At 53.1% G+C, this 14,420-nt stretch overlaps 1 protein-coding gene across 1 annotated transcript; it reads left to right on the forward strand.

Moving 5' to 3' along the window:
- Window positions 1–1,872: 1,872 nt before the first annotated feature.
- THBS3 (thrombospondin 3) lies at window positions 1,873–9,201 on the forward strand. Its single transcript, XM_072428642.1, has 15 exons — window positions 1,873–2,259; window positions 2,377–2,454; window positions 2,543–2,695; window positions 2,804–2,888; window positions 3,230–3,363; window positions 3,866–4,025; window positions 4,116–4,234; window positions 4,337–4,389; window positions 4,604–4,797; window positions 5,315–5,493; window positions 5,600–5,648; window positions 6,249–6,445; window positions 6,833–7,005; window positions 8,300–8,439; window positions 8,812–9,201. The coding sequence occupies exons 1-15, from the start codon at window positions 1,873–1,875 to the stop codon at window positions 8,868–8,870; spliced, it is 2,160 nt and encodes a 719-aa protein (XP_072284743.1). The 3' UTR covers window positions 8,871–9,201.
- The last annotated feature ends 5,219 nt before the right edge of the window (window positions 9,202–14,420 follow it).

Here is a 14,420-nt window from a genome sequence, read left to right on the forward strand (position 1 = left end):
TCAGGACCCCCTTCCAATCTTCACTTCCTGTGTGAGGGTGACAACACTTCCGGATGGGGAGCAGCGTTGTCTCTCATGGGGGAGACCCAATGTCACTGTAAATAGAGCCAGGCACAGAACATTCTGCCAGAGCAGGCCCCGGGCACACACCTGGAACGGATTGTCCATCTCTCCGAACGGATTCCCCCGATCCGCCATCTTTACACAGCTGCCGGTCACATGACCCGCCGGCCTCCGCCTCACCCGCACCTCGTGACACTGCCCCGCCCACTGCTGGCAGATATTTGCATATGAGGCCGGCCCCTAGAGCCTGAAGAGCGCAGCAACGCCACGCCCATGTCGCCCCGCCTCCCAAGTGTTGAATACCAGAGCTTTCACATAACACAGAGCTGTCAGCCACGCCCCCAACAATATCACTTCCTGATTGGGAGACACAGGAAAAGATCCAACCAATCACCAACAGAGCCTTGTGTGATAAGTGGTGAGTATATTATATATTGGGCCCCGTGTCTGAGATATTAGAGTGGTAAAAGGCCGGCTGGTTCCTTACACTTTGATCCAATCATACGTCAGATAATAATTTGATTCCCCGTATATTCCTTCAATAAGTGAGTCAGCGTCTAGGATAGGAAACCATCGAATTGTATGGCGGATCTCTCGGGTCCAATCTGGGCTGGGAAAGCAATGGGATGCTGCGGGTTGGTTGGGTAGTATATGGTGACATTGAATGGAAACCCCAGAACATCATCTGGAGAAGCGTCCTAATGGGCGATGACTGGACGCATACATACGGGGAATCAATCAAATTATTATCTGACGTATGATTGGATCAAAGTGTAAGGAACCAGCCGGCCTTTTACCACTCTAATATCTCAGACACGGGGCCCAATATATAATATACTCACCACTTATCACACAAGGCTCTCTGACCCCTGAGGAAGCCACTGTCTGGGCGAAACGCGTCGGGCAAATAGAATTCTTATTACCACTAATCTTTATTCCATTTTCATTTCTATGATCATGTGATATTTGTAGGGGCCACGGGAGTATTGATTATTTATTACTTATTGCCACACGACGCCGCCTCTTCTTTCATTCACTCCTTTGGAAAGTTTCCACGTTTACCACTGGTGACTGCATGTTGTGGATTGGTATCCCGGACGAACCCCCAACCAGTCAGAATTTTTATCCCCTCCTCCACCATCACCGACAAACCGCTTACATAACAAAATGAATTCAAAACCTCTGGTCCACAGACTTTATTTAAAAAGGTGAAAGTGGGTGAATGAGAACCTGTGGGTGAATGAGAACCTGTGGGTGAATGAGAACCTGTGGCATGCTGCAGCAGGAGAAATGCCATGAGAGGGCACCACACACTGACCAGTGCCACAGTGTACAGAATGGGCCCCCCAACCCCCCCATCTGTCTGATGATAATTTGCACCAATATCACCTTAGAGAAGGAGAGTCCCGCTTCATTAATACTGAACCGCACCAGTCTGTGGTGGGAGGGGTCACCTAGACACAGGGAATGATGGGAAATAAAATGCCACAGACAGTTCTAGGAATTATTGGTGGTACAGATGGGACAAAGGCACTTACGTGGCAGCAGCTATAGTGGTGCCCCCTAGTGGAGGGAGTTGCTATAACAGTACCCTGGCCCTGCAGATCTGGTGCAGTGCAGGAATCAGTCCGATGTGGACGAGGAGGGTGCAGGAGGGAGGGAATTTGCTTTAGAACGCAGCCAATAGAGTCCAATCATTCTTCCTCCTCCTCCTCCTCGTGGTCCTCCATGGCAATGGCTGGCTCCAGGGCCCCGTCCCCCGACACGCGCTGTATGGAAATTATTCCACTGAGCAAAGCATAACTGACCATGGCCATCAGTCCAAATGCCAGCGACAGGAACTGGTTCCGCCTCTTATTGGGCTCATCATCGAAGTCCGGAGTTTCGGCTGTTGGGGTCTTTGGTGAAATGCGGGGGAGGGACTCTGCAGAGACGGAGAAGAAGAATGGTGCGAGTGAGAAGCCAACCAACAGGTGGAATTATTACCAGCTCATTGCCCCGGAAGATTCCCAACTCCGCCCATTAGGGGAGGAGCCTCCCAGCAAATTTTGCAGCAGGAGGAGGGAGGTCTCCACCCAAATGCAACAAACAGAAGTATTGGTGGAGCAGCCATATTCTAAGCCAATGGGGAGGTGTGACGGGGGAGGTGTGAAGGAAGGTGTAACTGGGAGTATGAGGGAAGGTGTGGTGGGGAAGGTGTGGTGGGGGAGGGGTGGTGGGGCAGGACATTCAGATTGGTGGAAGGGCTGCGCAGGGGGCGTGGCTTATAGCACGATGACCTTACAGTGTCCCCAATTTCCATTTCCTCTCCAGGTTTGCAGCGACATTGATGAATGTAATGACGGGAACAATGGGGGATGTGATGCCAACTCCATCTGCACCAACACCGTGGTGAGCACCGCCCCTCTCCACCCCGATTATGTCCCAATCATACCCCCTTCACCCCTCTGCTCCAATCATTGCTCTCCTGTCCATTTAGGGCTCCTATAAGTGTGGCCCCTGCAAGCCGGGCTTCGTGGGGAACCAATCTCTGGGCTGTGTCCCCAAAAAGTCTTGCATCAGCCCAGCGTTCAACCCCTGCCATGTGAACGCGCACTGCGTGTTTGAGAGGAACGGTGATGTCACCTGTGCGGTAAGTGGGCGTGTCCTGATACGATGACCCCGCCTTATCATCACCGATGGGGCCGGGAGGCGCCATACCCATCTGTGTCACCCTAATATTATCTCTTCACCCCCACAGTGCAACGTCGGCTGGGCAGGAAATGGGTACACGTGTGGCCGAGACACAGACATAGACGGGTACCCCGACGAACCCATGCCATGCTAAACCCAACCCCAACCCTAACCCTCTACCTAAACCAAACCCTACCCCCTATTCTAATCACTATCCTAACCTCAACCCTAACCCCCCATTCTTACCTCAGCCCAACCCTAAAAATAAGTCTACCTCCTAACCTCAACCCTAAGATCATCTCTACCCCCACCTTAAACCCAGTGCCAACCCTTGAAAACTACCCCCTAACCCCAGCCTTAACCCTACTGTCCACAGCCAGCTCCCACTGACCCTGGACAGCGCCCCCAGTGGATGGCGAGGTGTACGGGAAAGAACCACCTGTAATTGTGGCCTTGTCCCCGCATCCTCTGGAGGGCCCAATCACATACTCCATGTCTGTACCTTCTCATGTTGTACAGGACAACTGCAGACTGACCCCCAACTCCGGGCAGGAGGACGCGGATAACGATGGAATCGGGGATCAATGTGACGAGGATGCCGATGGCGACGGAATAAAAAATGTGGAGGTAATTTGTAGATCAGGCTGGGGCCCCACATGTCAGGGTACTGGTGTGTTGGGGTCCAGAAGTGACACCTGGTGAAACTTTAACAGATATCAGCCAATCAGAGCTATGTATAGAGAGGGGAGGGATAACGGTTAAGTTAGAGGGATTCCATGGGATAAACATGACAGTGGCCAGGAGTCGGAGTCACCATTCACATATAGATATGACACCAAATCTGTTCCAGGGGAAAGTACCTGGGTGGAGCCATCAAGTATGGTAGCATGGGATTGGTGGAGTCTGGCTCCTCCCCTGCTGAAGAGACACCGCATGGGAGGTCCATGAGTGCAGGACACTTCATATAAAGTCGGGTTTTCTGGTTTTCTGACATTGGGGACAGCCAGAACTCTGAGGAGGGCCATACTAAGACCCGGGGTGTAGGGACACACATCAGCCATGTATGTGATAAGACCGTGTCCAGTACAGTCATGGTGCCGGTAATGAGACGTGTCACCCCCTCACACAGGATAACTGCAGACTGGTCCCCAATAAGGACCAGCAGAACTCGGACACGGACTCGTACGGTGACGCGTGTGACAACTGCCCTAACGTCCCCAACAATGACCAGAAGGACACAGATTCCAATGGTGAAGGCGATGCCTGTGACAACGACATTGATGGTGACGGTGAGCAGTGACCCCACCCGGAGATACTTTTATATTATGTGTGGGGTAATGGGTTGGTTGGGGTAATTAACCCTCTGTGTGTGTGTGCAGGAATCCCCAACATGCTAGATAATTGCCCCAAAGTGCCCAATCCCCTGCAGACGGACCGGGACCTGGACGGGGTGGGTGATGCCTGTGATAGCTGCCCGGAGATCAGCAACCCCACGCAGGTAAGGAATGTGAGGTCATATGACCTGGGGAGAGCCAGTGATTGGCTGTTATCAACTGCCGGGTTCCCCACCCATCTCTGACGTCTCCTCTCATTCCTCCAGACAGATGCCGACAGCGACCTGGTGGGGGACATGTGTGACACCAATCAGGACAAGTAAGACTCCGCCCCCATTCCATGTAACCCCGCTCTCCTCTGATTGGCTAACAATGTCTCTTATAGCCTCCCTACAACATGCTTCACAGTTACATCTGTAACCCCCCCCAGAACAGAATCAGATGCATGGTGTGCAGAGAGCAGATTGGTGCTCCCTGGCTGTGGTGCTGCGCTGTGATTGGTGAATGATCTGATGATTGCTCCCCCCACCCAGGGACGGTGATGGTCACCAGGACACAAAGGACAACTGCCCAGAAATCCCTAACAGCTCCCAGCTGGACTCTGACAATGACGGTATGGGCGACGAGTGTGACCAGGATGATGACAACGATGGCATCCCCGACTACATCCCGCCAGGACCCGACAACTGCCGGCTGATCCATAACCCCAATCAGAAGGACACGGACGGTACGGGAGCCAATCATCCAGCCGGGTGTATCCCCCCCCCTATCTCTGCAGCCTCAGCCCGGCCTCCTCTCTGTCTCTGCACCCTCAGCCCGGCCTCCTCCTCTCTGTCTCTGCACCCTCAGCCCGGCCTCCCTCCTCTCTGTCTCTGCACCCTCAGCCCGGCCTCCCCTCTGTCTCTGCACCCTCAGCCCGGCCTCCTCCTCTCTGTCTCTGCACCCTCAGCCCGGCCTCCTCCTCTCTGTCTCTGCACCCTCAGCCCAGCCTCCTCTCTGTCTCTGCACCCTCAGCCCGGCCTCCTCTCTGTCTCTGCAGCCTCAGCCCGGCCTCCTCTCTGTCTCTGCAGCCTCAGCCCGGCCTCCTCTCTGTCTCTGCAGTTTCTCCTCCTATGGCTGCTGGTCATAGAGTGAGGTAAGTTGTTTTCCCTCTGTATGGCGCCCCCCGGTGTCTCCCCAGTGATCTCCGGCCTCCTCCTATGGCGGCCCCCGGTCAGAGAGTGACACGGATCTTCTCGTCTCAGGTGACGGAGTCGGAGACGTGTGTGAGTTGGATTTCGATAATGATTCCGTAGCCGACAATTACGACGTTTGTCCCGAGAGCGCGGAGGTGACCCTCACCGACTTCAGGGCGTATCAGACGGTCATCCTGGATCCGGAGGGCGACGCCCAGATAGACCCAAACTGGGTGGTACTGAATCAGGTGACTGGATGGGTGGGTCAGGGGCCCCCAGATGTGGGCTGAGGGGCCCCTGAGTGTTCGGTGTCATGTGATATACATAGCACTGATGGTATCTCTGTGTTCCCAGGGGATGGAGATCGTCCAGACAATGAACAGTGACCCCGGACTGGCGGTTGGTGAGTATCGGCTTCCTGTCCCCTAAATATAATTTCACCCTCTAGTCCCTATTCAGAACCCACCCCTCCTATCTGTGTGCTGCCCCTGGGGGGTCAGATCTGATGGGGACTCTCATGGTCCCTATTGTCAGATAGTACAGTCTGCACCCTGCTGAACAAGAGAGCGAGGGGCTGTAACAATAAACATGGCTGCCCCTCACTTCCTGGGTGTTTGTGTCACTGGGACAGGAAGTGAGGTACAATTTACCAGTGGGGACACACATAAAGCGGGGTGAAGAACTCAGAGAATGAAATTATAGGAGCTCCGCCCACTCCATGATATATTAGGAGATCAGGTCAGGTGACCATCCTCATCCAATGGCTTCAGTAGTCTCTGTGCCAGCCATGCCCCCCTCCTTATGACAACGTCTGCCCCCCCCATGTCAAGGTCTCCCGCCTTTTTCAATGTCTGCCCCATCCCCCCCATGTCAAGGTCTCCCGCCTATAACAATGTCTGCCCCATCCCCCATGTCAAGGTCTCCCGCCTATAACAATGTCTGCCCCATCTCCCCCATGTCAAGGTCTCCCGCCTATACCAATGTCTGCCCCATCTCCCCGCAGGGTACACAGCGTTCAATGGTGTGGACTTCGAGGGGACCTTCCACGTGAACACGGTCACGGATGACGATTACGCTGGATTTATATTCAGCTACCAGGACAGTTCCAGCTTCTACGTCGTCATGTGGAAGCAGACGGAGCAAACCTATTGGCAGGCCACACCCTTCCGTGCCGTGGCAGAGCCGGGTCTGCAGCTAAAGGTGAAGCCCACTTCTGTTCCCCCTGGGCATTATGGGTAATGTGTATAGCTCCAGCCATGGGCCTTACCCCTGGGACATTAGGGGTAATGTGTATAGCTCCAGCCATGGGCCATTCCCCTGGGCATTATAAGTAATGTGTACAGCTACGGCCATGGGCCATACCCCTGGGGCATTATGGGTAATGTGTACAGCTACGGCCATGGGCCATACCCCTGGAGCATTATGGGTAATGTGTACAGCTACAGCCTTGGCTCTGTGGGTATTCTATATAATGGCCGCCATGCTGTATCCCCCGGAGGCATTATAGGTATGATTTGGTCTCTGTATATACGGGTTAGTCCTCCTGTGTCCTGGATTGTGTGTGCTCATCCTCCATCTTCCCTCCAGGCGGTGAAGTCAAAGACCGGACCGGGTGAGCAGCTGCGGAACGCCTTGTGGAATACGGGACACACCAGCGACCAGGTGCGCCTCCTATGGAAGGATCCCCGAAATGTGGGCTGGAAGGACAAGACGTCATACCGCTGGCAGCTCTCACATCGCCCCCAGGTGGGCTATATCAGGTCAGCACAGGAAAACTCTTCCATCTCCAACCTGCAGCATCCCCAGAAACTGACCACACACTGTCCAATCTGGTCACTTTATTTACAATAAGGCAGAAGATTGTACAATCAGATTGTATCATATGTGGCAAACCTGAGGGTGACAGCACATATCCATCACTGGCACCATCTCTCTAGCCTGGCAGAATCTGATTGAAGATACAAAGTTTTATTACATGTGATCACCAGCAGATGGCGCTGTGAGTGCAGTGTAGTGCTGTGGGATTGTATGGCGCCCCCCTGGTTCCTGTCAGTGCTTGGTATTACACTGTGACTGGCTATTGAAGCTGCACCTTGCAGGTTTAAACATAGTCACCCCAACATTCCACAGTGCAATGAGTACCTCGGGGAGCCAATAAGAAGCAGTGTGCAGTGTACCCCATATCAGAGTCCATGGGCTGGACTACTAGGCTGCAGAGCTTACACTCTAGTCTGATGAGGAGTGGACATTGGCTAGAATTTGAGTTGTGTCATTGAGGAGTTAATCCCCCCCCCAATACCCCCAGCAGAGGAGGGGGAGGAGTGGCAGATCTGCACAGTCATTCAGAAAATCCCCTCTCCTCTTCTTGTTTAGTGAAGCGATGATATCAGCGGGAAACTGAACCCTGCCAGTCCTTGTCACCATCACCCCGGCAACGCCATGGCTGTCAGGAATGCCAGGCCAGGAGCCAGAGAGTTCGCCCCTTTCATATGGAAAAGGGGAGAACAATGGGCGGCTTCTGGGAACTGGACTGTGCCGGGTTCCTGGAGGTGACCCCGTGCTGGGCAGCCAAATTAATACCCAACACCAGTCCTGAGAAGGATGAGCTCATGGCATGGCAGCCTCACCCCAAACCCGGGGATGTGGGACAGAGAGATATGGGTGTACAGTGTCCGTTGTATATTATGTAGATGCGATTGTATGAGGGTGTCACACGGTGCATGTTGTATAGTATGTAGATATGATTGTATGACGGTGTCACGCGGTGCATGTTGTATAGTATGTGGATACGATTGTATGACGGTGTCACACGGTGCATGTTGTATAGTATGTAGATGCGATTGTATGAGGGTGTCACACGGTGCATGTTGTATAGTATGTAGATACGATTGTATGAGTGTCACATGGTGCACGTTGTATAGTATGTGGATATGATTGTATGAGGGTGTCACACGGTGCATGTTGTGGGGTGCTATATGAAGGTGTCACATAGTACATGTTGCATGTTGTCTGTCCTGTCCTTCCACTATTCATTGAACTGTTTTGTCCCGGCAGGGTGAAGCTGTATGAGGGTGTAGATCTGGTGGCTGATTCAGGAGTTATTATAGACACCACCATGCGAGGAGGACGGCTTGGGGTCTTCTGCTTCTCCCAGGAGAACATCATCTGGTCCAACCTACAGTACAGGTGTAATGGTGAGTGTGACAGGGGCAGGGTTGGGTCAGGTTTGTTGGTTAATGTGGGGGGGGGGGACAGGTATGTACTCGGTGTAATGCACAGTATATGGGTATACAGGTGTATGTTAGGTATTACAGTAAGAGTTGGTGGATCAATGTATATCAGGTGTAATTGTGAATGTGAGGGGGACAGGTATGTGCCAGGTATGTGTCCGGTGGGTATATATCAGGAGGGTGTGTGTCAGGTGTAGGATATGTGTGCACAGTGTATATCAGGTGTAGTGGTGAGGGGGACAGGTGTGTGCCAGGTATGTACCAGGTATGTGTCCAGTGTGTATATATCAGTTGTGCCATTTCAGCGTTTCTCATCCTCTCCCCCCTGCCCCGCAGACACAATCCCGGAGGATTTTGAGCCCTACAGGAAGATGTTGATGGAGAGTCGGGAGTAGATTTGGGGCCCGGGTTGACAGAGACTCCTCCACCCTGGCGTCTGTCCACAGAGCCCCCCGAATTCCTGATTGGAGAGACAAGGCCTCCCTACTACAAGATCCCCCCAGACCCCGTACAGGACACGGGGGGCCACAGAAGCTCTGTGTGACCACTCAGCAGACATTGTCCCATTGTTGGTGGAGACCCCAATCTACAGCATGGTGTCACCTGCCATCATCCCTGTGTGGGAGATTGTGGAGATTGTATAGAAGTGACTTTGGGGTCACAGGTTACCCCATGATGGTGGCATGTCCCCCGACATCTGATAAAGGTCCGGAGGTTTTTATAGCGGCTGTCGTGTCCTCTGTGTCCATCGTCTGGTGTGAATATTACCCATAATTCCCTGTCAGTCAGGGGCCTGTCATCCTCATCCCACACAATGCCAAAGATAGGTTCTGCCAATTAGCATGGGCTGTAGCTCTCTAGCCCCTCCCCCATCCATATTGGGGTCCCAATGGGCAATGGTGATGCCTGATGGTGTGATTGGACCCCTGGCACTCACCTATCATCTGTGGAGCGTAGTCATCTTACACCTGATTGGCAGAAAATTGCCAATTGATTTTCTTTGGTTCCCTCTGCCCAGTTTGGTTGTGGGTGGAGCTTCCTGCTGGAAAGAGGATTGGTGAGAGACGCGGCAGAGAATATTCCAATAACGGGGCCCAGCACATGTGTAGGACGGGGGTCACATGATCCCTCCCTCATGGCTGAGATTGATGCATACGTTGCTGGGGGTGGGGTCTCACTGGGCCAATCAGTATGGGCCACACACAGAACAATATCACCTTCAATATGATGACCAATCAAATTCACCGCTAACATTTCACCCATCTTCTGATATCAGAGGGTCCAGACCGGCCATCGGTGATTGTTATGTGTGACGCCAGGATGGGTATAAATATAGGGGGGAGCATCACCCCCGGCAACCACAAGCTGCTGGGTCAGGTGACCCTCCTCCTGTATACCATGTGACCCTCCTGTATGCCATGTGACCCTACTCCTGTATGGTGACCCTCCTGTATACCATGTGACCCTCCTGTATACCATGTGACCCTACTCCTGTATGGTGACCCTCTTGTATACCATGTGACCCTCCTGTATACCATGTGACCTATACCATGTGACCCTCCTGTATACCATGTGACCCTACTCCTGTATGGTGACCCTCTTGTATACCATGTGACCCTCCTGTATACCATGTGACCCTCTCGTGTACTATGTGACCCTCCTGTATACCATGTGACCCTCCTCCTGTATGGTGACCCTCCTGTATACCATGTGACCCTCTCGTGTACCATGTGACCCTACTCCTGTATGGTGACCCTCTCGTGTACCATGTGACCCTCCTCCTGTATACCATGTGACCCTCCTGTATACCATGTGACCCTCCTCCTGTATGGTGACCCTACTGTATACCATGTGACCCTCTCGTGTACCACGTGACCCTCCTCCTGTATGGTGACCCTCCTGTATGCCATGTGACCCTACTCCTGTATGCCATGTGACCCTACTCCTGTATACAGGGGGGGGATCTCCCTTATTGCTCTGCAGGTTTTGGGGTCACCCAGGTTGGGGGTTGAGCAGTCCAGTGACGCAGGAGGCCGGGACGAGTGCAATATTGGAAGGTGACGGCACAACAGTGCACACAATCCCGATCCTTCTGCATCCTTAGAAATGTCTGCGCAGTGCTCGAGGGGTTAAATCTGCCATTGGAAGTGGGGGGGGGGGTTAATATGTCACCACCGGATTTATCTGCCCCGGTATCACCTGACATAGCGGGGTATTGTCCCCAACTGTATCATTGCACGCTGGGGGGCCCCTGGTTGCTATGGGTTATAGCAGATTAAGTCCCCTCAGAGGATTGCGGGGCGACATAGGGGCCCCATGGCTGGGCGTCACCTCTGACCCCATCACTGATAATGGGGATTTCACACATGGCGTCCCCCATTCTACGACTGGCAGATGTAAAACGTGCGGCAGCTGCGTGGTGACCCCCAGGGGCCCTAACTGACAGATGTTCCTAACGCCATTGTCACACAGAGCCGAGAAAAGTCCGGAACTTTCTGAGGGTTTCCAACATCGGGGGCGGAGCCAGGGGGCGATCCACTGCAGAGGGCCACATTTCATGTTTGTACCCCCCCCCCCCCCACAATGGCAACCACACAGTGTGTATAATGGGGCCGGGGATGGGCACGTGTCCCCAAATAATCCTCATAATAGAGAGCCACCGCGGGGCCACAATATATAACCCTCCTGAGGGCTGTGATGTCATAGATCGCTCCGGGGGGGGGGAGGGCTGTGATGTCATAGATCGCTCCGGGGGGGGAGGGCTGTGATGTCATAGATCGCTCCGGGGGGGGGGAGGGCTGTGATGTCATAGATCGCTCCGGGGGGGGGGAGGGCTGTGATGTCATAGATCGCTCCGGGGGGGGGGGGCTGTGATGTCATAGATTACAGTGCTGATATCCTGACCAGTGAATCTATTCACCTTCTAATGATCATTCATCACATTCACCGCCAGAATCTGAGCCATGTGATCTTTAATTCCCCATCGAGGACCCCATGCCAGCCAATCAGGTATTCATGCAGACCCGCCCACCTGCTCCCACGTTCACAACAGTCACATGGTCAGAGATTCACCCCAATGCAGATTGGTGAATGTGCTCTGGCCAGATTCATATTTACCCTATGAGGGATTGGACGCTACAGCCACCAATCATAAAGCACCTCCTGAGCTGTGATTGGTCAAATATTGGCCAGCGCCCTGCAAGACATTTACTATTCAGCCAATGAAACATCTGCACATTCACCCAACATTCGCCCAACAGCACACACATAGAAAAAGTCAACCTATGGAACAATATTGACATGTGGTAACCTATAGCAACCAATCAGCCTTCAGTAACTGCCGCCTGGCTGGTGATTGGCTCTGGTTGCTATGGGTTACAGCAGTACCCATGGCAACCAATCAGAAGTCCTCCCCTGGCTATGGATTCCATAATTCGTCATGTGACGCAGCCAATAGGGAAGAAAATAGAAAATTCTCAGCGTCCTGGAAAATATCTCACCGAGCAACGCCTGGCCGGCCAATCAGAACTCACCGTCACTGGCGATGTCCCCGGTGTGGAGGAAAGCAGAGAGGACGACCCCACTGCGGCTTCTCACACAGGGACCCTGCCAGCCCGGACTTATACAGACCCTCAAGGGGGCGGGGAGAGGGCGGGGCCACCCTTTATTATAGGGGAGGAGGGGGCGGGGCTGTCACTTTATCATAGGAGAGGGGGCGGATCTGCCTGGTTACACTGGGGCGGGGCTGAATGGTTACACTGGGTGGGAGGGGGCAGGCCGCTGGTTTATGATTGGGTGAGGGGCGGGACTACCTCGGTACAATGTTTGGAAAGGGGGCGGAGCTCTCTTTACCATGAGGGGCCCCAGAATTTTGCATTGTGGGTCCTCGGTGAATGAAGAGTATCTCAGAAGCTCCAATTGGCTGCCATAGCAACCGGAACCCAGCAACCGGCTCTGAACGTGGCCCCACAATGCAACGCGATGGGGTGATTGGAGAGAGACATCATCATAGCCCATAGTTTATATTGTAATCCTGCCCCTCCCCCCCGGGTGTAATCCTCCCCTCCCCCCGGGTGTAATCCTCCCCTCCCCCCGGGTTTAATCCGGCTGCGAGTCAGTGAAGTCGGTGTTGGGGGCGGGGCCACCAGTGACTCCTCCCATGACGGTATGACGTCACAGACACTGTACGGCCGGGGTGCTGCGGAATATTTTCTATTATAAAGATTGGAGCTATAATATTGCTAGGACTCCCCAAGCCCCACCCCCACTGTCATGTGACCTACAACTGCCAACCCCCGGGCCTATATCAAAAAACCTCCCATTGTGGGAGGGGCAGAGACGCCAAATCTCACCATTGTGGGAGGGGCCTATAGGCTAAAGCTCACCATTGTGGGAGGGGCCTAAATCAACCCATTGTGGGAGGGTCCCAGATCCTAAATCCCACCATTGTGGGAGGAGCAGACACCAAATCTCCCCATTATGGGAGGGGCCTAGCTCCTAAATCTCACCATTATGGGAGGGGCCTATAGCCTAAATCTCACCCATTGTGGGAGGGGCCTAGCGGCTAAATCTCACCATTGTGGGAGGGGCAGAGACACCAAATCTCACCATTGTGGGAGGGGCCTATAGCATAACGCTCACCATTGTGGGAGGGGCCTAAATCAACCCATTGTGGGAGGGTCCCAGATCCTAAATCCCACCATTGTGGGAGGAGCAGACACCAAATTTCCCCATTGTGGGAGGGGTCTATCTCCTAAATCTCCCCATTGTGGGAGGGGCCTATTTCCTAAATCTCACCATTGTGGGAGGGGCAGAGATGTAATGGGCAGACTTGGGTCATCGGAGTAATTTTTGTGCATTTGGTGGATATACGTGCAGACATTCAGCTGTGACACATTGGGATTCCCAGGGAAGAATATTGGAGCCGGCTATTTGGGATTTAAAAATTCACAAAACTTTGGGGGGACACAATAAACACCCTTTACAATAAATCTGGAAATAGGGCCCCTACAGAAATGTGATGACTGTATTGGGGGCCCCATTGGTGACTTTAGCACATTTGCAGCATTTACTTCACTATGCTGAATCTCCTCTCATCCAGCAGGGGGCAGCAGAGTCCACGTTATGAACCCATCTTCCCCATAGGTTTAGTCATTAGGCAGGTGAGAGGTGACAACGGCCCCCAGATTGTAACATTCCCTCACTCCGTGTCACATACATCCCTTCCCCCACTCCGTGTCACATACATTCCTTCCCCCACTCCGTGTCACATACGTGTCTTCCCTCACTCCGTGTCACATGCAACACACACCATCACGTGTAGCCATGAAAGTCTCATGTGTGGGGCCCCTTCCACCTGCGGGCCCTATAGTGGTCATCCCTACCACTAATATGCTGTCACCATGCTGTGATTGGTGGATGACATTCTTAGGGTGATGTCACATTGCTGTCATCATCTCCTCCTGCATGAGAGTCGGCGGATTACCCAACAGGATATCCGTGGTATGGGAACATTGAAGGATCGATCAGTCGTGTCATCCACATTCCTCCCCTCCTCCGATATCATCCCTGACCTCACCCGCAAGGTTCAGCACCGCCAGGAATTTATTGATGATATTGATCAGCTGTTAATTATTTCCCTTGGGGAATCTGCCATAGAGAAAGAGGACCTGTCAGATATCCAGATATCCTAGTCCTGGGGGCCCCCAACATCACCGAGACACCACAGAACCTTCCAGAATCCAGGAACACCAACGGGTAATCACTGAGTGACCTAGCAGGAGACCAATGAGGACAGCAGAGACAAGTGGGACCTTACCACAGCCACTTCCCAATATGGCGGACGATTGATTACCCCAATGAGGAAATTTGAATACTGCCATTATGAAGATTGATTGTTTCCTATTTCCTTCTTTAAACATTCACCCGAAATATTCCCGCTGCCA

The sequence above is a fragment of the Pyxicephalus adspersus genome, chromosome 12 (genome assembly GCF_032062135.1).
Source record: "Pyxicephalus adspersus chromosome 12, UCB_Pads_2.0, whole genome shotgun sequence".
Lineage (NCBI taxonomy): Eukaryota > Metazoa > Chordata > Amphibia > Anura > Pyxicephalidae > Pyxicephalus > Pyxicephalus adspersus.